A 24,399-nucleotide genomic window follows, 5' to 3' on the forward strand; every position below is an offset into this window, starting at 1 on the left:
TTAAAAGGAAACGAATCATTTAGCTTCCAAAGGTGAAAGTTGGATAAAACTGATAAAATTGGGTAAAAACTAAACTGCCCAATATTAAAAACTAAATGCTGCTAGGATTCAGTCTCCCAACTAATTTGCTCCAGCACTCTGACCAAGATTCCTAAATGTGCTATTTTTACAGAAGTGACAATTAGAGGAGATGTTTTCAAAATAAGTAAGCCACTAGGTGTTTGCAGCAAGCATTATATTTTAAAGCCCACAAAGACAACATAAATCCATGGTTTTCTGAACAAATGCCAAAAAAATCACAAGTTAGTTCATGAAACTCAATACAGACACCTAAAGGAGTAACGTACATATACACAAAACTTTGCCTCAATGAAAAATAATGTTCTGGAGTCTGACAGGGCCCTGAAACACATAGGGTTTTGACCTACTCTTTACACAGGTGTTTATAAGTTATGTACAAATTGATTTCCTACTTATCCCATCAATACTTGCTGATAAGAAATATAGCTCACTTACTGAAGTAACTTTTTTAAGCTTACTGTCTTTGATACACTAGCAAGAAGATCAGCTTGGACTGTAAGCATCTACTATACCACAATATTCTACAAGTAATCTTTAGAAAATGAAACAGGAGGAGACGGTAGATAAACTCAACTTTTAGAACAGCAATAGGATTCACAAGTTCAAATTTTCCCAACCCCAATCCGTAAACATATCTATGGCAACTATAGTTTGTAGCAACTAGCACTATTGTCAGAAGTTTTTAGTTTTTAAAACTCTGGGAATTAATTAACATGGTGCAAGAATATTCTATGGCCATTTCAATGAAATATGGGGAAAACAGCGTTAGTTGTGTTGGCATTTCAAGCTTCATCTGCTTACCACAGTGACTAGCTGCTTGCTACTAGTATTTACCTCAGCGTGTATGATAAGATAAACATGAGAGAAATGAGTTGCTTTGACCTTAATTGGAAGGTTAGTTTTGCACAGAATTTTTTTATCACAGAAAACACAGCTTGGCCTTCGTGACACAACTACATTTGACTTAACACCATCTCTCTTTACAGCACAATTATTTTGGACAGTTAACAAGTAACTGTTAAACTGTCTGGATAAGCATTTTAGTCCACCCACTGTATTTCCATCATAGATAAGACTTAGATTCTAACAGTCTTGCCCAAGAGCAGAGCCTCCTCTATTTCAGATGTAATAAACTATTCAGTGCTGCTCTTCCACTCGTCCAAAGGACACAAATAGAACTTGCTTATAGACTACACTCGTTTAACTGGATAGTAAAAAAACCTGAACTAAGAAGATGGGAAGAGGGTAAATATATTCCTGTGGAGCATATTGATGTGCTACCATTGCCTTTCTTGAAGTAGTATCAAAAAGAGGAAAAAACCCTGGACAGCGTTCCAAAGAAAGTATACAAACAGAGTTTCCCCAGAAGATACAATCAATCTAGCTGGGCAGGGAAGGCCAGTAGTTTGCATGCACCTTTCTGAAAGAGTTCACAGAATCCAGGAGGAAGACCTAGTTCAGTGTACAGAAAACATTCTGACAAGTCTCCATGCCTTCCAAGACACATTATTGGTTCCTTTTATAATTTGAAATTATTTTTATTAAGCCATACAATCAAATGTATGTAACAGTAGGAGTATTCTGAAGTCAAGTCACTTTCAAAGTCCAAACTTAACCATACATCTAATTATTAAGAGTGGGTCATTGATTAGCAAATAGGCAAAAGCTCTAAAACTCACAATGCTTTGAGAAATTTTGATGGTGCCCACAGAAATTCTACAACAGCAGAGACAAATCATGGTAATGTTTTAAAAAAAAAAAAAAAATCAAAAATAGGTCAAAGATGGCTTGTAATATGTTTGGTATAAGGTCAAGAAAGTACATTCGAGCTTTCCCAGAACAAAGGAAAAGTTCAAATTGAGGGGTAGGACTTTGTGACACCTTAAAAATACAAGTAATAGAATCTGGAAGATTTTTTTACTACAGAAGATTACCATAGCAGTAATTAAAACAAACATGATGGACCTTTGCAGAAGGGCAATGCTCAACATACGGCTCAACAAAATAGTTACATAAAGTCAAATTATCATATGCTAAAATGGTAGGCATTACTATAATTTGTCCAAGTAGATCTAATAATTATTACTGAAAATATTCTCAAGATAAATACAGAATTTACAGAACACCAAGATATACCACTCTGTCTGTTTTTCAACTTCAAAGGTCTAGTATCACTTTCATCTGTTCAGTTCTATGTCTAGTTTCAATTATACCTGAAACTAGTCTCTTTTTCATTTCTACTGTTTGTATTCTGGCTGGCACAGTAATTTTACAACACAAATATTCTCATTTTGACCTGCTCAAGAAATTCTACAGCAACTTCTATGACATTGCCATATGTACCACGCTTGCTACTGTTTTGCTTTTAACCATACACAAGATAACTATGTTCGACGTTCACTAACTGCTTCAGTATATACGGATACGATGAAATTATAAGCAAAACACATATGGCATCTAATTCAAACACACAAAATCTACACAGAAGTCTGGATTACAACAATGGAATCACACTTCAGGATGCACACAAAGTCAAAACTAGTTCATTGAAAAAGGAAGCAAGACTTAAATCCTGAGAATTAAGCTATAGAGATAAAAGCACTTTAAATGAAACAGACTGCATGCTTTCATCATGGAATAAAGTATGTAACTAGACTTTTCCATGTTTTGCTATAACTGTACTCTATAAAAATGAAACAGGAGGTATCATTCTTCCAGTTACACCCTCAGTCTTCTCTTGAGGAGGTTTGATTTTATAGAGAATGAAATTTTATTCAATTGGGAATTGAATCTTTAAAAAAAATAATATATTGCTCTCTTGTGTCATCCCTTAACACTGCAATTGTGTCCCACACACTCTATCACTCTCACACCTGTATGCAAAGAAATTGAAAATATATAAATTTCTATCTTATTTTCCCTAAAAAAGTGCACATATTACTGAATAAATGTCCATACAACAAACTGGAGCTTTTTAGAGCTGTAAGTGAAACATGCGAACAACCCAATTGAACTTTTACTTATCAGTTATCTAAGTAGGGCAAATTCAAGCGTATTTACATAGTTTAAACTTTTCATCTTTGATACAAAAATTAGAAAACCTAAGTTTACAAAACTTTGCACAGTTCAAGAGAACTGACAAAACCTGCTTTAGCTCTTCTTGATATATTTACGTAACTATCTCAGAGCTCCCTAACGTTTTTCATTCACTGTGCTACACACTTCACATGCTGTGTAGCATGTTTCAAAAGCATCTTCAAAGACCACAGAAGAGTCAATCCCTTAGCAGGCTATGTAAGCTGCAGTTGTGACAACACAAGTCATTCAGTGCATTTTCTGAAATCTGAGGAGTTTCACTCATGGATTGCCATCCTTTAAATAAGCACACATTAGAGTACAACCCGCTATATATTTATTCAGTGACCTAAGTCTAAAATAAATATTCAAAAAGAGAAGTTTTCGAGCTACTTGTTTTAACTTGACAGTCATCTGAATCCATTTAATCAAACCCACACAGCTCCCTTAAACAGGGTACAAGACTGAAAACAGACTACACTTAGTTCAGTCACTCTTCCCAAAAACGTATCACAGGAAAAATGGTTAAGGACAAAATAATGTATAGCTTCTTTTACATTCTGAAAAACAGGAGAAATTTGGTAGTTATTTCTGCAAAACCCTTCACCTGAAAGTGTTAAGAGTCTTCAAGTAGAGAAAACATACCTGCTATAGGCACATATCCAACTCCTTGCTGATATACAGTGGGCATCAGGACCACTGGCTGGGGCTGCATCATCATGGCAGCTGGCAAAGACTTCGCACAAAACCAAAAGATTAGAACAGAGTAAACTACTCAAGAAATAGAAAAAAAAAAACCCTAAACCAGCAATTAAAACAGTATTTGCAAACAAACCGTCACATTGCAAATCCATGTTCAATATTACAATATGACTATATTAAGTGCTGATTTATATATTAAGCAAAATCTCAGGTAAATTAACTAAACTACCATCCTTTTAAATGGCAATTAACTTGCCCATAAATCAATACAAATACATCATGTCAAACTAGTCTTTTGCAACAATTTGATAAATTTTTGTCACTGAAATTTTGTTACTGAAGACAAACCCGTATTCTAAAATACAGGTTTGATCAGCTTCCACGCCTTATTCTTACTAAATATACAACATATTCACTGTTACTGAAATCTTAGTACAAACCTGAATTTTATTAGAAGCAGTATACTGCTCCTAGAAGCAAATTTTAGTTCAAATCTATTTTTTAGGTAAACCAGTACTTTAAACAAAATATCAGTTTAACTCCATTCCCTTTTACTACCAAAATTCTTGTTCAGTTTGATCCTGGAAAAAATTAAAAGGTCAGGTTCTATGTACACTACATTCATGGGTAGACAGTTTTAAAGATTAATTACAAACTCATTTATCCTAGGGCTAACAGAACAACTGTTCAGATGTGGGGCAGAATGTGAATTTCAAACAGCAGGGAATATCTGTTCCCAGTTGTGCACTCAACAGCAACTTGGAACTTTTGATGATGGACAAGCATAGGAGGAGGCATTCAGGGCTGCACATGCTATCCAACAGCTTTTTAAGGCAAAAGTGACAGATGAAAGAATAGTCCATGAGCTGCTACATGGACCAGTGTAAGTCAGCAGTTCATGACCAGGAACACCAAATGAACAAGAATGGAAGTAAAAAAAACAGACATCAGAAAGAGCATTCAAACTATCCAAGAAAGACCTAAGACAGAGAGGACTTTCCATTATTTTTGCTTTTAAGTTGAAAAGAATTTCTAAAGATTAGGGGGGAAAAATAAGTTATTGTTAAGGTTCCACTAAGCTTTTTTAAATTATTATTATTAATTTAGAAATTACAATGGACCATTTGACTGAGGATTTATTTTTTATATTTCTATTAGCACAGGAATAAGCTGAATTTTTGTAATTGCAAAACCAGATAAATAAATATCTATTTACCACCTCACCAAAAAATATTTACTGTCTTAACCAATATTTTTGACTGCTATTCCCAAAATTAAGTATCATTATTTTAAATGCAAACACGCAAAAACACCCGGTAAGGTACAATGAAACTACTTCTACTTCAATCTAGAATATCACCCTCCGTTACCCAAGAAGCTTCTGTCCCTTCCTCCCACCCCAAACTTGGCTTACCGTGTACGACATAACCAGATTAATCATTCCTTCTTTGTCATCACCCTGCCTTCCGCTCAGGCTATACCATTCATCCTCCACATTTCCTTGTTTCAGAGACTCAGGAATTGTAATGTGTGTCCAAGCAATGCGGTCATCCATTGAAAAGGCCCGCTGGAATATAATTTAAAAACAGTTTCAAGTTAAGTGCCCTGAAAAAAACCCAAAATCTTAAAATTATTTTTACCTAACACTTCCTTCAGTTTTATGCTATTTCATTTTGCCAATTTTAAGTTATTCCTTTTGAAGCTACTGAAGTGTCGGGAAATATTTTAGCCACCTCCTTTCCAACAAAGATGAACAATGCTTTAAGTGGCATTATAGACTGATTGCAGATATTTAATAATAACAAATCAAAAACCTGAAGCAGAACACTTCCAGAAATACATGTTAATATCAGCATAGTCTAAGTCTAGTGACACAATATTAGAGGCCATTAATTTAAATGTAAACAGCTTCTGTTTACACTACTAACCTAGGCTGTGAACTCCAGTAATTCAAGAGCAGACACAAGTACTGACCTGACACCCTGTTGCAGCAATGAAATGGACACTTCAACCAATCCACTAAACCCACAAAATAGCATACAAAAGCCCCACTTGTGTAATGACTACACAGCTGCTGCAGTGTCAAGTTTTACTACACACAGTAAGAGAGGCAGCAAAAAAATGCAAACTACAGACTTTAGCCTCAGTTGTAGCCTCTTAGTTTCTGTGAATAAATCCTAGGGACTACACAGAGTCTATATTTGACTATTTCAGTCTCAGCATTTCCAAGCATGGGAAAGCTTCCAAGCTCCTCCTGGGTTAGAACAACACTGAATAACTTCTGAGTAAAACAGTATTGTATAAACAGGCTATTTTTACTAGGGACAGAATATAAGGCTGCAGGGCATTTTGATTGCAAAGAAGAGCTCAAACACCACTCAGACACTTTTTCTTCTCTTCCTTTGCAGGGAGCCCTGCTAATGCCTCTTAATCAGCTACCAAAGGAAAAGTAATAGCTCTGACATTCTTGGGAGGAACGAAGCCTTATGCATTGCTGCTCTTGGGATTCTGAAAAAGCTTCGTCACCTCCCAGAGAGAGTACAGCTAAGAAACAGCTTTTGGTAACACAATCATTTTTTGCAAAACTTCACCCAAACCTCAGTCCAAATAGGAGACAGGGAGTCACGGGGAAATACATAGCAATTCTGACCTCATCAAATATCTCTAGATAAAAAGAGTCCACACCCGGGGGAACAGTGCACTGAATAACTTTGTTCCAGCGGGGGTTCTTGGCTCCATTATGTGCTGTTGGAGTTTCATACACAGCATAACCCAACCGTATTCGACAATATGGATCCATGCGGGTCATTCCATAGTTCTTTGCCAATTTTGCCTGGAAAGAAAAGAAAGCCTATAAGTGTATTATATTTACATTAACTTGAGAAATAAATTACTATTAGTTCACAAAGAGGATCAAATATTGAACGAAAGGCTAGATTTGATTATGAGGTAGACAGGAAGGAAAAAAGAGAAAAAAAAAAAAAAAGGCATTCAGATCAAAATATAAGCCAGCAATACCATTAAATGGCTGGGAGGCCTTGGAATGGGAACCTCGTTTTAACCCATCTGTTGCTGAAAATACACATCTTCACCATAGCTAAAATAAGTTACTTCATACCAAACCAAAAGATACATGATTACAAGGAAATAATAACAAGTTTAATTTTTGCCTAAGTATCTGCTTTCCAATATACAATCATGAACTTAATGTGACAGGAAGCCTGTCCTCTTTCACTGAAGTTCTTTTAAAGAATGAAAAACAAATCCAGTAGCTTCAAGAATATCACACAATACAAAACCACAAACTGCAAAAGCAGTTCAACTGAGGTAAAATCTAGTAAATCATACTTTTCAAAGTTATTAGAAAACTCAGTTCAGTGTGTGCATTCAGTATTACTTATTTCAGTGTGTAACTTAATTTCTACATTACAATATAAACAGATGCCGTACAGAATCAGAAGATATCCAACATACTTTTGCTGTAACATGAGAGGAATAGGACAAAACAAGTTGATGACAGTCCTGAAGACAACACTGAGTACAGTTGCATAGCTATGCCAAAGTAGAAATTGGACTTTTTGGACATGCTGTTCCTCTGACCTGTACTAAGCAGCCTATAGTTCTTTTCTTAGTAAGACAACTGACAAAACACAGCGCTTAGGATGCCTCCCACCTACAGGACATTTAAAGAACTGGAACAGTTGAGACTTGCATAAGATTTAGTCATAATGTCTGCAGATCTAGCCTTGGACGTCCTTTTCTCCTTCAAGGCACATGCTGTTTCAGTAACTCATACATTAGAGCTGGTGAGGTCTCAAACTGTTTCTTGTAAATGTAGGCTTAACAATTAAAGTAGAAAAGTTGGCACATAAATTATGTACTCTCTAGACTCTGAAGTCCTGATATTAAGCAGTTTATCATAAAATTTTGCTAAAGAGCATATAAATTGTCTGTCTAGTAATTTAAGATGACACAATTAACTGTGCCTAGACAAACTCATCACCACTCCTATATATCTCCAAGAAAAAGAGAGCAGTAAATTACCTTCCCAAAAACATTTTCTGATCTTCCACCGGTTTATTAATAACAGAACTAAGGCATGCTGCTCTATGTACTTTAGCAGCACGTATTTAAATACAAAAGACTTCAACTAGCTTTTCGTGTTTCACAGGTTAACTATGCCATGTTAAGTCTCCTATCCAGAATGCCACTTGTCTCAACATGCAGCCAGATTCCCACAGCATTCCTGCATAAACTCCCAGACAGGTATAGAAGACTATCTCTTGGGTCACCAGAGGGTTGTACTGCCATTCAGAGGAACCTTGACAGGCTGGAGAAGTGCGCAGACAGGAATCTCAAAGTTTAGCAAATGAAAATGCAACGTTCTGCCCTGAGAAGGAATAACCACATGTATCACTACAGGCTGTAGGCCAGTTGGCTGGAGGGCAGCTTTGCAGAGAAGGATGTGGGGGTCTTGGTGGACACCAAGTTGGAAATAAGCCAGCAATGCACCCTTGCAGCAACGAAGACAGACAGCATCCTGGGCTGCATAAGGGAAAGCACAGCTAGCAGGCCACGGAAAATGATCCCTTCTACTCAGCACTGGGGAGACCGTATCTGGACTACTGTTCTCTTTAGCTCTGGGTTGCCCAGTAGGAGACATGGTCATACTTGAACAAGTCCAGCAAAGGGCCACTAACACAATTAAGTGTTTCACAGAATGGCTGAGGTTGGATGGGACCTCTAGAGATTATCTAGTCCAAGCTCCCCACTCAAAGCAGGGTCAAATTCTCAGGCAAGTTCTGAGTATCTCCCTGGATAGAAGCTCCACAACCCTTTTTGGCAACCTGTTCTGATGTTTGACAACTCTCACGGTAAGAAAGTTTTTCACATACTTATATAGAGTTTGCTGTGTTTCAACTTGTGCTCCCTGCATCCCTTATCTTTCCTCTAGACAGCACTGGAAAGAGCCAAGCTGTCTTCTTCACAGATCATGATACCTGATGGCAGGGACTACTCATTGGTAAGATTTCCCCAAAGGCTGTTGCTCAGCTCTCTCAGTCTTTTCTTGTATGTAACATCCTCCTTAATCCTTGATTAAGGGACTGGCCTAGGGCGGGGATAAGGGGTGGGATGAGGTTTGGACTAAATAAACTCCAGAGGTCCCCTCTAACCTCAACTATCCTGCGATTCTATAAGAAGTGGTTACTTTCAGACATGGCATCAAGAACAGCCATTAGGTTTTATTCTTCAAGCAACATAAATATTTTTTCTTGTATGCACAAGCACCTAAAAATAAACAAGGACTGAACCTGATAAAGACCAGTGTCAGCTCCGTCAGCTCCAAAAACTTTAAAAATTATTCATTCCCTATATACAAGTAATTCAACAACTCAAATCCCAACACAAAATCTTCTTTGCAGCCATTGTTTCAATAAGATTAGTGGTATTAATTAATTACATTTCCTTAATTGTATAGAGATGGTACCATTTATACCTGTACTACAGTAATGCTGAGTCTGCCTACTGTACCCATTGGTCCTCCATACTGTAGCTGCTGCGCTGCCTGGGCATCCAGCTGGATTTGCTGTTGCTGCTGGGTTGGGGTAATGCGAAGAAAATCTTGAGGAAGCTCACCAACATATACCTTCAAAAAGAAAAGAAAAAAACCCTTCAAACTTCAGTCTTCCACTTGCATAATAAAAATGGAGAAGAATATAAATCAAAGAAAAGCTTAGCAAAAATTGGAATTTAGTCAGGTTCTGACAGCACAAAGAAAGAACTAATTAAACGACAAAACTGCCAGTCATGTAGAGAATGTTCTCATACTCATTTCCAAAACCACTAATTTCCAACATCTGCCTCTGAAAAAAGAAGGATGTACAGAGCCAAGGCTGCTCTGCAACTAAATATTTTAGTCCATACAGAAGTCAGAGCTACCAAGGTTTTATATACCATTCACATAAGACATCTGATGGCACCCAGCGCTTTCACGTATTCACCACTCATGTTGCATCCAACCATTCCTGTGACAAGATACAGCACACTGCTTTCATTTGAAATGGTCACTTTCATAGTCACATTCAAGACAGATCATAAAGACAATGTTTCCTATGAACCAAATCCTTCAACATAACTAAGAATCCTTCAACATAACAAAAATGTCCTAATGGTTTTCCAATGTTAAACACAGCCAGCCTGCAACTAACCTCGAGGACAATTAGGGGACAAAAATATCACCGTACTCAATAATGGAGGAATTCGAACACTGGCCTGGCATAAGAACGAACCATGACAAAAAAATTCAAAGTAGACCAATACTAGAGGAACTTTGTCACATGTGCCAATACGCATCAGCAGCCAACCACGTATTTTCTCTAAGTTTAATGGTAAAAGGGAAAGTTTCTACTTATTACTTGTCAGTTTTATTACTGTTAATTCAATAGCTCAGGTTGTTTCTAGGTTTTAAATGCTCAGTGAACATTATGAATAAGACATCTAGATAGATTAAAATAACATGAAAATAATCATCATACTATAGTAATAAACTTTAAAAGGCAAATAAAGTGGCATAGAAAATTTATAATTAAGCTGTACTCATTTATGTTGTCTATAGAGTTGCTTACATATTTAATACAGAACTTTCCACCACAACAAGACATAAAAATAGTGCAATTTCTTATGTTGCAATCCTGGGCAAGATTACTCAACTGTATATCCGGCAGATGCATGCCGACAGAACATAATTTAGGATAACAGGCCTCTAGGACATAGCTTTTGAAGATTAGACAGCACTTGCATGTAAAGATTGCATCTTGAAGACAGAAGTTGCAGCTCTTGCTAAATCACATTTTGTATTACTATTGGTATCTGAGAGCCTCTGACTCCTGTCAACAATAGGTGTTACATGGCAGAAAGGAAGTTGATCAAAAAAGCTAGGGAGGAAATACTGAATGCCTGCTGCTACGCTATTGGGAGGGAATCAGTTTTGCTTACAAGCATCTCAAAATTTTACAGTTAAGATCCTAAGTACCTTAAGTTTTAACAAGTGAGGGGGAAAATGGAGGCAGAGAAGGAGAAGACTAAAGTAAAAGATAGTGCTAATATTAAAAGAAAGCTCATTTAAGTTAGGCTGGAAATTAGACAGGGTCTTGTAACAACCTTCTCATTAGAATGCACGTTATAAAAAGGAGTTGGTTTTAAAATAAAACATAATCCATTCAGGAGAGATTTGAAGTGGCACCAGAATTAGCAAGGTGATGGCACTTACAACACAGCAAGTGCCCTTCAAGCCCTGACCTCCAGGAAGTTTCAAATCTGTTGTTATTAGCATCTCCTTAGAGATGTCTATTCTTAAATAGACACCATAAAGAATTCCCATAGCCAGAAGTGCTGCTGAAGAAACTTACTTTCTTTTTATGACCATGTTACCCACCCAGTTCACCAAAGTAAGTCTGTCAATGTGATCTTTTTGGATTTCAGTAAAGACTTTGCTACTGTCTCTCACAAGATGTCCAGCACACAGCTGGATAAACACACAATGCAGTGGGTGAGCAACTGGCTGACGGGCCAGGCTCAAAGGGTTCTAGTAAACGGGGTTATGTCGGGCTGGCGACCAGTCACTAGCGGGGTTCCGCAGGGATGCCTCCTTAGGGCCAGCACTCTTCAAGAAATGAGTTAGACACAGGGCTTAGGGGAATACTAAGTAAGTTCGCCAATGACACTAAATTGGGAGGAGCTCTGCAGAAAGGCCCTGCAGAGGAATCTAAACCAATTAGAGAACTGGGCAATCACCAACCGCATCAAGTTCAATAAGGGCAAGTGCTGGATTTTGCACCTGGGACAAGGCAACCCTGACTGTGCATACAGACTAGGGGACAAGATGCTGGAAAGCAGCTCTGCAGAGAGGGATCTGGGGGTTCTGGTTGACAGCAAGTTGGACATGAGCCAACAGTGTGCCCTGGCAGCCAAGAGGGCAACCGTGTCCTGGGGTGCATCAAGCACAGCATTGCCAGTCAGGTGAGGGAGGTGATTGTCCCGCTCTGCTCTGCACTGGTGCAGCCTCACCTGGAGCCCTGTGTGCAGTTCCGGGCACCACAGGATAAAAAGGATATAAAGCTACTGGAGGGTATCCAGAAGAGGGCTACAAAGCTGGTGAAGGGTTTGGAGGGGAAGCCGTATGAAGAGCGGCTAAAGTCACTTGGTTTGTTCAGCCTGGAGAAGAAGAGACTGAGACAAGACCTGATCGCAGTCTACAGTTTCCTCACAAGGGGAGGAGGAAAAGTAAGGTGCTGATCTCTTTTCTCTGGCAACCAATGACAGAGCCCAAGGGAATGGTAGGACGATGTTCCAGGGGAGGTTTAGGCTGGACATTAGGAAAAAGTTTTTCACCCAGAGGGTGGTGGAGCACTGGGACAGGCTCCCTAAGGAGCCTGTCAGTATTCAAGATGAGACAGGACAACGCTCTCAGACACATGGTGTGAACTGTGGGGTTGTCATATGCAGGGACAGGAGTTGGACTCGATGATCTTTGTGGGTCCCTTCCAACTCGGGACATTCTATGGTGGCTGCAGCCCTGAAATTACGTTCCCATATATGCAAGCTCCCTCTGTCAACTTCTTAGAAAACAGGACAGCATATTTTGTCTCCATCATCTTAAAAGGGACATTCAAAAGCTTAATTCATTCACAAGTGAGAAGTTTAAAATAAAATTTAAAAGGTGAAAGATATTAAGTCACCCAAATGCTGTTCCCAAATAAAATATACAATCTAGTCTCCGTAATGAAGTCCAACAAGGACAAACAAAATCTCTAAGGGAGACCAAAGGTTTCTTACAGCATCTAAGCCAATTTTAAGTCATTCAGTTATCTCACACAAGGCTACATTCTTATCCTGGAACTGCAGAGCAGACATACACAGAAACTGAAAACAGCTAGTGTCACTCAAAAGATCTGAGTGGTAAACCTCTCCAAAAGGAAGAGTGGGGAAGAGGAGATGCATACGCACCCATCTTAAATGTGCAGCTCTGAGATCTGGTACACAAGTCCTGGTGATATATTCAGTAAAATACCTACCTAGGAGAGATGCTCACTGAGGCAAATACACTACTCAGTTTTTATGCTAATTATCTGTTGATTCCATATTGATGGAGACAAATCAGTAGCATGCAATCTTTTTATCTATAAAGGAAACAGCCTAATTTATGTCCCCCTAAAAGTGTCTAAAAGCCAGCACATAACTGACACCTCCAACCCTGAATCAAAGACAAAAAGTTGACATAACCAGAATTCAACCACAGTTTTTGGTTTTAAAGCAAGGAGACCACAAGTGACAAGCTTGTATCAGTGATCCTACTCAACACCTGCTTTAAAACAAATGCAATTGCCTCTACTACAACAACATTTAAGGAAGAATGTGAAATGCAAACCTGCTCTGCCATTAACTGTAGAACAAAAAATTAATTCAACTTAACATTTGAATTTTACTAGAACTATCTTTTCAAGCAAGACAGCAACATGATAATGCTATGAGAGCTAAAATTCAGAAGACAAACGTAGAGCAGGCATTCATAAAAAAATAAGCGTGCCTTGTAATTACTTCCTAACAAATTTGATTGACAGCAATGCATATCAAAAATTGCCCTTCTTATCTGCTAAAAAACACCGAAGAACTAGTTTTGAGGATCTTCAAAGTGAAATGCTGTGGGTATAAAAATTTCATCTCAATTTCTTCAAACTGAAGGTAGTGTGATGTTCTACCACTATTTGAATGAATTTAGGACTGAGCTGTCTCAGTCCCACCTTCCTGTTCCTTTTCACACCCTTTTCTTATGCAACATTAAGTGGCACCAAGGCAATTGTAAAGTACACTAGTGCAGAGGGCTGATCAGAAGAAAATTAAACAAGGGTTGGGGCAAAGGGAAGAGGAGGAGAAGTCATCAGGGCCCTTGCCTCGCTAACTGATCATGTGAGTACTGGTACCTACATAAGGGAGGGAAAGGGAATGCAGAGCCAAGAACGACCACAAATGCCTTGACTTAAGAAACCATATGCCAAGACAAGACACATTCAGGGAACCTTAACTAAGGTTTCCACACTAGCAATTACCAAGAAACTCTGACATCACGTTTTAAAGAAGTTTCATGTTAAAGAGCTTTAAACACATAGCTACTCAAAACAGTTCTAACCACTCTCCTTTGAATGGTTTTACCGTTTTTAAAGAAGGAATAGATGAGTGAATGAGAGAGAATTCCAAACTGTTAGTCTGCACACTAATGAAAAAGTTGGGACCAGACAGGATGCATACAGAGGTCCTGAAAGAGCTAGCTGGTATTTTTTCAAGACTACTCTCTATCATCTTTGAAAGGTCATAGAGATCAAAGGAAGTCCTCTATAGCTGTCAAAAGACAAATCTCACAATCAGCTTTCAAAAGTGCAAGAAAGATGACATGAGGAATCACAGTCAGGTCAGCTTCACTTCGGTTGCTAAGAAATAGAGCAAGTCCTTCTGCAAGCCATTTCTAGACACACAAAGGAAAAACCAAAGACTAGGAATAGCCGGCCTTTACCAAGGCTTTAAAAGAAAGAAAGAAAACAAAACCAAAAAGAACCCACAACAGCACAAAAGCCCCTAATGAGCCCATCTGCCTTCTATAATAGAATAAAATTATTAAAATCTCCAAATAAGGAAAGAGCAGTAGGAATCAAAGCTGGGTCATTACAATCCAAATAGGTGAACCACTGGATGGACAAAACACTGGCTGGATCACTGAGTCCAGAGTCCAGACACTGGAGGTTTGTTAAAAGCAAAGTTTCTCAGAGTACTGAGACTAACTTATATGTGTCTAATATTTTTCCTTTTCACTAACTAGAGGTGAAGACAGAATGTACCCTGATCAGTTTTGAGGATGACACCACATCTGGAGTGGAATGACTGGTGTGGAATGACTGGTATACTTGAGGACCGGACCAACAACCAGAGAGATGCAAGAATTCACTGCCAGGAATCTTATGAAATTCATCAAGTGCAAAGTCCTGTACTTTGGACAGAAAAATCCCTGGCATCAGTACAGACTAGAGAACAACTGGCAAGGCTGCAGCTCTACAGAAAAAACACATGCAGGTCCTGGTGGAGAGCAAGCTAAACATGAATGAGCAGAGCACTCTCACAACAATGAAGCCTAACAGCATACTACACTGGATCAACAAAAGCCTAGCCAGTAGGCTGAAGAACACAATTGTTTTTCTTTACTTGGCACTCATTAGACCACATCTGGAATATCGCAACCCATTTGAGGCTCAGCAGTCCATGAAAAATTATAAACTTGAGTGAGCCCAGCAAAGATCCACCAAGATGGACCATGAAAAGGGCTGTGGCACAAGACTTGTGAGGATACACTGAAGATTTGTGTAGAGTAGAAGAAATTTAGAATGCACCTCGTAGCAACTTTCCAGTATCTATGAGGAGATCAGAAAACAGAGCCAAGTTGTCACTTGAGATGCAAGGCAAGAAGAAAGGAGACCTCAATTGTCAAACTGAAACAGGGGAGGTTTGACAGGAAATAAGGAGGGGGAAAAAAAAAAAAAATCACCACAGGGATGACCGCAGATAGGAAAAAATTGCCTAGGAAGACCGCAAAAACTCTCACCTTAGAGATGAGACAGAGTCCTGAGGAACCTGGTCTGAATTAAAAATCGACCATGTTTTTAGCAAGAGGCTGGCCCCCTGACATCCCTTCTAGCCTGAACTGTAGACACATCCCCAGCTAAACTCCTGTAGCATTGTAGTCAAAGGCTCTACTTCAGAACTTCAATTTAGAGATGGATAAAGGAAAGAATATAAGAGTAATTAAGTTTATTACATTTACAGATTTTTGCCCCTCCCCTCCTTTTTTTAATGTCACAAAAACAAAAAGCATTGTGGACCTCAAGGTACCAGATTTTCTTCTGCCATTGTCATTATTTTTTCCTGTTGCCAGAAATTTCCCCATCTACTTTGTCACTTCATCGCTTTTGTATGTCTACCTGTAAAGGCTTTATGATTCTATAGTCATCACCTTAATAGCACTTTTCCTTTCCCCCAAGTACACCACCTATATTTAGTCTTGATTAAGTATTTTCCCAGCACATCTACACTTCTCCAAGACATTGCCATTTAAATATTTGCAAAATACATTCCACAGTGCAAAAGCACAACTGTTAATAAAGAAAAAAAAAGTTTGGTTTTATTCCAGAAGAAAAAAAGATTCCCTTCTTCACTTCCTGCTAAGTATGGCAGGAACTATTGTATACACACATGAGTTAAAAATTAAAGATAGAATGAGTGTCCATAGTCATCTCAAATTCACGAAGCATTTAGAGCATATTTGAGCTACACAGATTTAGTCTGCATTCAATGTAACAGAGTAATAACATCAGAAAAAGCCACAGAAACAGCTCAAAATAAGGAAACCCACAAATTCATGTTGGGATTAGCATTAAGGAGAAGGATAACTCCCATCAATTCCAGGGACATCTGATTTTTTTTTTTTTACTCTATAACTAGACATAGCAATACAGATCTTTCTTTCCTCCAAGTCTTGTTTGAAAGAAAATGCCATTGGATGCCACAGAAAATAAGCCCCTTAGTGCCTAAAGGTACACCTCTTATCTGTTAAGAGAGCAAGAGCTTCAAAGCATTATCAGTGCTGCCCTCAACAGCTTCTGTCAAAGGAACATGCTCCAGAGAGCAGATCACACCACTTAAAAATTAATTCACATTTTGCTTAGAAACGCTCAATGACATCTCACTCCCTCAACTTTTTAAACTACTTCTGAAATCCAAATTAATTGCAACAATGTGTCTTTATGAAATTTCCACCTTCACAGATCAGGATTTTATACTACATATATCCACATGCTAATAAGAACGAAAAAAAAATCTAAAAATACTAAATTATATCCAGAATTATCAATACAATTATTTTGACCACGGAACTTTTTATGCTGTCACAGAGCAGTTTTGAATACAATGTATCAGTACTGGACAACATAAACAGGAATTGCTTCTTTGTCAACTTTGTTCAGAAAAAGATATCAAAGTTTTGAAGAGTCTCAAGACAAAACTTCAAATAAAATCAGAAACAAGACTCACATAGTTAAATGACAGTGTTAGGACAAGAAAATAGAAGTAATCATAAATATAGCCTGTCCGTTAGAAAATTTCTAGTCAGAGTAGTGATTATTAGAGAAATTAGAAGAAGAAATAGATATAATCGTAGCTTGGTACTTGATCTGATTTTGGAGGTGCTGACACATTTGCCAGCATGGTGAATAACCACAGAGATTAATTTTAGGTGTGCTTGCATCAATCTGCTTATTAATACCTCTCACTTGGAAAAGGTATCACTTAGCAGCCCTTACATATCCAGCTCTAGTTTAGCAGGTTTTTTTTCTCAAAAGATGACAAGGTGACAACACACTAACTCTATAACATCCTGAAAACAGCCAGAAAAATCTATATTCTAGCAAAATATTTACTAGTAACAGACAGGATGAATTCCAGTTCTTTTTCATATGAAAAACTAAACAGCAATCAGAAATTTTAATTACTCACCAAACAAGGATCGTCACAAACTAGAAAGCACAGGTATAAGAACAAGACTAGCAACAGTATAGTAGCATAGTTTATTTTCTTACCAACATGAAACAACCTTGAACATTTTCTTGCCTGTTCAAACACAAAGACAGAACTGTTCTCTGCAGCGCTAAAGAGAAAATGTTTCCCAATCCTTTAGCACCATTTAGTGGCTACTCATTTGTAATGCAGCTGTATATATGGAAAGAAGTAGAATTCTGTATTCTTCTCTAGAAAGAATTAAGAAACACTGGCATGTACCACATAAACATCCTCACCTGTGAATGGCAGCTTAATATTGCATAATTTATTCATTCATTTTGAAAACATTCAAATCTCTACAGCAGTTAAGACAAGGAAGAAAAGCATGCACAACAACATTAGGAACACATAAGAAAAAATATTTTTTAAAAGAAAAGACAAAACCCAAACAAACAGAAAGCCAAAATTGTACAAGATAAATCACCATACACCTTTCCATTTGCCAGGCTTCAATCAATTTTAAGCAACAAAAGATTGCCAAGAGACTACACAGGAGTACCTGGGTAATTCTAAAATAAGACATCTAGAAGAATAATATTCTAAGCATTGAGATGCAGTTCCTTTAAAACATTTTAAAAAGACTAGGCGGTTATAATATTCAAACATCTGCAAGATTATAGGCATGTCGAAGAACGCTCTCACTAAAATCTTATCTCAACCCAGAAAGGGGATTTCACCAAGCTAAAACAGGCAGATATTGGAAATACTCCACTCAATACCAACAAGGTGTTTAGCACCACAAGCAAATAAAACTTATCTCAAAAAGAAATGCCACTGCATTTCAGGGATAGAAATACTTGCACAATTTTATCTCTCCACAAATTAGGACTGAAATCAGGCCTACTGTTCAGCTTTAGTCAAATCACTTAGGTTGTTGCAAATTCCTTCTATACCTTTTCTCAAATAAACTCCCTCAACCTCCGCAACGTTCTCCAAACATAAACTAAAGGATAACTATAAGTGAAGTTACTTTTAAACAAAATCTGACAGTTTTTCAGGTATTTATATTACTTCTAACTTTTTTGAGTCAAACCTGTCACATACTGACAGAATTCTATTTGGTTGTATTCACACTATCAACTCTTCAAACACCAAGCCTTTGGGGACAGCAACTACCTAATTCACCACAGATTCAACCAGAACAGCAGCCATTGTCTTTTCATGACACCATAATGAGACAATAAAAAACCTCATTCACTTTTTCACCTTAGTTCTCCACTTAAAACTTTTATTCCAACAACAGAACCATCATCGCAATCCGTTGTAAAAGGAATATATTCTGGAAGACTAGACAAATAATCCATTTTAAGGAATTAAATTGATGATCATACAGTATTACTATCATGACATAACAACAGACAGCAATGCAGTTTTTCAAGATCAGCAGTTTAATAATTCACTCCTCTCGTCTTGCACAGACAGATTAAAAAGTAGCTGTTTCTAGGAAATAAAATACAGCAGTTTAAATTGATTGTTTACGAAAAATCTTACTTCACTTGCAGAGCAACACAGTATTGTCAATTACTATTACCGCCTTCTAGACAAGAGGGACAAGAACAGCACACCAATCGAGAGCTGATGCTATACCGCAGTTACACACCACACACTAGAACATCCCAGTGCAGGGCAAGATTATTCCACGGCAAAACTAGACAGTGACACATCCCCAATAAATTATCAACACTAATTCCGAGATGATTGTTACATTGGTTTTAAGACTGCTCAATTCCTTCCTCCTCCAACACACATGCCCAAATACCACCACTGGATGTGTCTTTCAGCACGTTTCGCGTTCCAGCTTTAAAGTAGCAATTCCAGAGACAGCCACCTGAATCTGCCCTGCCCAACCATGAAAACACAAAGCTCTACTCTGCTTTGAAGAGGAAGAGGTTTAGCGTCGGTTTAGTTTCAGCCGTTCGCTCCTTTGGGAGGCTCTTAGCCGAAGAACGGGCAGAACAGCCTCTTCAAGCCCTACAGGCAGATAGGAGGGACTTTTCCCTCCCCTCTCCCAAAGCCGCTTCGCAAGGCAGAGAACCGGGAGAAGGGGCAGACTTTCCTTCCCCCGCCCCCTTCCCCAGTATCACGGTAGTCTGAAGAAGAGAAGTCTCTCCTCTCCCCTCTGCCACGAGCCGCAAGCGGGGGAAGAAGAGCTAAGAAGGGTGAGTCACCCTCTCACCAAGGCCCACTGGCACTAGCCGGGCCGAGGGGGAGAGGGACAGAAGCCGAAGCTCAGAAGGGTCCAAGCTGGGCCTCACCAGCCCGACGCGCTGCAGTCGCAAGAACTAACAGAAGACAACCTCCAGAAGCTCCGCCGCTGACCTTCACCCGGCCGCACTCACCGGGCCCCGCTGAGTAGTGACGGTGGTCGCCATAGCGCCTCCCTCGGGCCGAGACCCCGCCGTCCGCCCCGCCAGGCCGCCGCCCTCGCTACCGTTACTGCTCCAACAGCCGCCGCTAACCGTCACTCAGCGCGAGCCTCCCAGTCACCTGACCCCGGCCCCGCCCCCAGCGCCCGCCGTGCCTGCAGCAACGTCTCCTTCCCCCGCCCCTTCTGGCGGTTTCCAAAGCCGCGCCGTGCGCATGCGCCAATGGAAGAGAGAAAAGGGGGGGGGGGCAGGACGGCGGCGACGCCTTCTTGCGCACGCGCCTGTCGACACACTTGTGGGGGAGCGAGAGGGAGGGGGCAGAGTGCCTCTTGCGCATGCGCCCTTCTGCTCTGCGGTGCCGCAACGGAGCGGAGCGCTGCGCGGGGGCGCCGCGGCCGCAAGGGGGCGCCGCGGCCGCGGGGAGGAGCAGGGGCGGGGCCTCGGGCACCTTCCCCGCCCGCGGGGAGAGCAAGGGGGCAGGGGTTTTGCGTCGGAGTCCGTGGAGTGGTTCCCCACAGGGTTTTCTGCCGGTGGGTGCGATGTGTGTAAGGAGGTGACTTTGTGCCTCGCCCAGCCTGGTCTCCGCAAAGCTGGACCCGTGTTAGTGGATTTCCAAAGCGGAGACCGACCTTCAGCTTGTTGAGCAAGTGCAGCCCTTTGCAGAAGAACAAAAGCGGCTTTAACATTCATCTGAGTGCTGCTTTGGGAGATGAAATCTGATCATTTCAAAGCCTATTTAAATAACATAACTGCTTCCTGTTGTTAGGATCTGCTGCACGGATTTAGCCCTTAATTAAAATTCTAGCACAGATTTCGGCAGCTGGAAATAGAACAGTGCAATTAGGAACGCTCCAAATATAGCAGCAGCTTTTTTTATCATGCTGCCCTAGCATCCACTTTGAGTGATAACAGCCTCATCTTTTTACTTGTGTCTTGATATTCAGAAAAATGAGTACTACAGAACATAATTGATTGGGAGCCATTGAATGCACATAGTTGATGCCAGCTGTAAGTCATCCAGCCAGCTGAAGAGAAAGGCTGTAATGTTCCCTCTTACCCTTATCAGCTGTTCCTCTGCTGGAAGCAGGATTGAGGTCAATCTACAAAACGAAGAAGTAAATCATCCTTCCCTTGTTCCTACCACTAAAAAAGAAGCCAAACTGGAAAATATGTGGATTTTTTTGCAGGAAAAAGGGATTAAGTTTCTTGGAAGAAGCTAAAGGAGCTAGGATTTTTTCATTGCCTTTTATATAGGCCTTTCAACAGAGATAGTTCAGTATATGAAGGGGCAATGCAATTTAAAATTAAACTGAGTGATTAAGAACATTCAGAATCTTACCGTGTCCGATATGTGCCTTGTCTGTACAAAGCTTGTGTACTGATGTATTAGTTTATAAACATGCTAGCCAGATGTAGGCTTTTTCAGGGAACTCCCCATTTCTTCATCCTATATATACATATAACCGAGTTTCAATGATTAAATGATAGAAGTTTCTTGAGCCAACATGGTTAAAACAGTAAGAAGGGGCAGAGATTTTGAGTGGGAGTCCATGGAGCAATTCCCCACAGGGTTTTCTGCTAGTGGGTGTGATGTGTGTAAGGAAGTGACTTTGTGCCTTACTCCATAGAGGTGAGGGAAGATGATCAGTGCTTTTCTCCATAATTACAATCTTGACATTATGAGGGCAGGTTGGGGGGGAAAGAGTGTTAACAAGCCTCATTGCTATTCTTACATCTGTAACCACATGAGCTAGGAAATTAGTTTTAGGTAAGTCATGGGCAGTTTACTTACCATGGATTTCATTCTAAGGCCTGGTCTAATCACAACAACTTCGGATAGATTAGACATGAGAAAACATTATCGTCTCTATAAAATGTATATCAATGGAAAAAGTAGTAATGTTAACTCAGAGATTCTTGAGATTTGTTTTCCTCATACAGAAATACACAGCGACTGGAGTGAACATGGTACATTTCTAACAGCATCGCCATTTTCTAACTGCATCTTTTATTCTCCTGTTTTATTTTTATTTCCAGGAAACCCACATAGAATCTAATAACTTCTTGCTAATTGCCATTTTTAATGTATGTAGTAAAGGATCTGTTGTTAAACAAAGCCCCACTCTCCCTAGGGTAAATTGATATCTGAAGGTGGCCTCGAAACTCTACAAAAATACTGGCTTTGCCATCTGGTGGTCATGCATAAGAACAGCAAGTAGCTTTCTACCTGGAGAGACAGGTGTTTTTGTTTCCCCAAGTGCGACATCACCACAAATAGGGAGCACTGGTGCAAAAACATTAGGCGAAGCATCTGATGTCAATGTGGTAATTAAAGTGGGAATGTAAGCCATGGGAAGGGTGAGAGAACAAAAGTCATAAACCCCTGTTATTTGCAACATATGGGCATCATTAAAAAAAAAAAGGTTGAAAGGTAATTAAAGAAGCTATAGTCGTAATAAATAACATTTATCTTGTGATAAAAATTTAGATGTCAGTTTCTCCTGTATCATTCTTTCATTCTGATTCCCAGTCTCTTCTCTCTTCTTCCCAGTTCTTCATCTCTCTCTCAGAATCTCTCCTAGCCAAATCTGCCCCTTTTTTCCCATCGCCCTCTCTGTTCTTTCCTAAATGCTTCTACCCCATTTGCTTCTCCTCTCCATTCTCTCTTTTGCTTTGACACTCTGATTCATGTCCTACATTTCTCTATTTAACTTTCCTTCCCACAGATTTGTCATAAGCCCCGTATTCCCTGAAATTTCACCTGGAGCTTTCTGTTCACATTTTTTATAACCTCATCTCTTTTCTCCCAGCTACCGCCTGGGTCAGAGGCAGTGCATGTTTCTGAGCTCTCTGAGCTGCTTCCTCAATACCAGGCCAAATGCCAAAGATGACTGTTACCTTTGATTAAATCTTTGTCTCATGGGGTCACTCATATGGTTTATCTTCTGTAGCCAATTGCCTATTTTTATGAAATTTCTAAGAGCTTATTATCTCTGAAGACATTAAGTAAGAATTGGTTGAAACTGGACAGCAGGTTGGAGATTGTGTAGAGACAAACAAATGTATGTCCACATAGTGTGGTTGCTTGAAATTTATCAAATAGGCATTGCTCCCTGGGCTGGCTCCAGAATCTGAGAGTGTGGATACCACCTATGCTTTTCTTCATAGAAACAGAAGCTGACTTGAAGTTAACAGCACTCAAGGATGACAGTGGAGAAGACCAAAGGGATCCACTGCCATATCCAGCCCATACCAGAGTGGAAGTGCAGAAAAAGGAAAAGGATGTTGCAGGCTTCCAGCTACAGAAAAGCCCTTGGAGTCCTAGTGTGCCAAGCACAACGGTTCAGCATATATGTGGCCTTGTATAGGTGCTGTACACAGCACCAAACACACAACAATAGAGTGCAATGCTAATCGTCTGTTTATGGTACCAGCTCAAGCTTGGTGATGTACAACAGAGCCGAAACAGGAACACCGAAGTCCCAGATGGCATTCAGACTGGCTGTAACAAGCAGTAATTTCGACTTCAATAGCATGCAAGGTACTCACAGTGCACTGCAAACTTTAATTAATCCTCACAGGCCAGTTGGGATGCAGAAAGATTACATCCTTCGTCACAAAGGAAAGATAGCTCCAGCGTGAAACACGGCAACTCTGTAGCAGCATGCAACATTACCCAGGAATTTCAGCCAGGATGCATACTGCACTGAAACTACAAGGGAATTAATTGATAGGCTGAAAGGAGAAAGAATTAAATACAAACTGTAGCTCAAAATCAGCACTGCATCCCTCCCAACACCAGGCCATGAAACAGAGATGTTAAACAGCAGGCAACTTACCACCATTGCAACCACTGCATAATTTCGTACCCCAGCATTATAGCTACTGATTGAGCTAGATGAATATTGGCAAAAGTGGTGTTCAAGCAATTGCGGGGGATTCTAGCAGAAAAGCCAAGAGCACTGCCGAGCAGCTAATAAGTGGCTGTTCTTCAGTCATGCTGCACTCAAAATAGCTTTCCAACAGAGGGAAAGCAAATTCTATTGGCTTCAACACCTGGTTGAGCAACCTAATAAGGACAAAATTGAAAGTTAGAGCTGAATCATTATTTATTTTATAACTACATCTTCATCATGCAGTTGATTCCAAAATGGGAGTTATTTCATTTCAAATCGAGCTCGTGTCAGGTTTTTCTGTAGGCTCATTCAGCACAGAGGTGAGGAGAAGGTTCTTTGAAAACAATTTCAGACAGCAGCTGCTTCAGAGGAGGAGAGCAATCTATAACCACAGGAAGATTTTTTTCCCTTTTCTCCAGTTCTGCCATGCTTTTCCCAAATTGTATTTCTTAAGTGTATTTTTAATACACCAGGAAAATTGTAGTGGTGCGAAGACTGTATTTAGTGTTATTTGGGTAACATGTTCATTTCCAGACAGCTCTTCGAAAGAGATGAGAAAACAGTTATGAGAGCAAGATGTCTCTGTCCTGTCCATAACAGACACAGAAAACAGCTTGTTCCTC

At 39.7% G+C, this 24,399-nt stretch overlaps 1 protein-coding gene across 3 annotated transcripts in view; it reads right to left on the bottom strand.

Moving 5' to 3' along the window:
- Positions 1 to 19,983, bottom strand: part of TOLLIP (toll interacting protein) — a 29,339-nt gene extending 9,356 nt beyond the window's left edge. For 2 of the 3 annotated variants that reach the window (XM_065636974.1, XM_065636973.1), the window contains exons 1-5: positions 19,854 to 19,983; positions 9,356 to 9,505; positions 6,509 to 6,691; positions 5,273 to 5,425; positions 3,802 to 3,892 (exon numbers count right to left, since the gene is read on the bottom strand). In XM_065636974.1, the coding sequence (XP_065493046.1) occupies positions 3,802 to 3,892; positions 5,273 to 5,425; positions 6,509 to 6,691; positions 9,356 to 9,505; positions 19,854 to 19,886 (610 nt within the window). In that variant the 5' untranslated portion in view covers positions 19,887 to 19,983. Of the gene's footprint in view, positions 1 to 3,801; positions 3,893 to 5,272; positions 5,426 to 6,508; positions 6,692 to 9,355; positions 9,506 to 19,811 lie in introns of all 3 variants that reach the window. The other variant, XM_065636975.1, reaches the window with a different exon arrangement.
- Between the last annotated feature and the right edge of the window lie 4,416 nt (positions 19,984 to 24,399).

The sequence above is a fragment of the Caloenas nicobarica genome, chromosome 5 (genome assembly GCF_036013445.1).
Source record: "Caloenas nicobarica isolate bCalNic1 chromosome 5, bCalNic1.hap1, whole genome shotgun sequence".
Classification (NCBI taxonomy): Eukaryota; Metazoa; Chordata; class Aves; order Columbiformes; family Columbidae; genus Caloenas; species Caloenas nicobarica.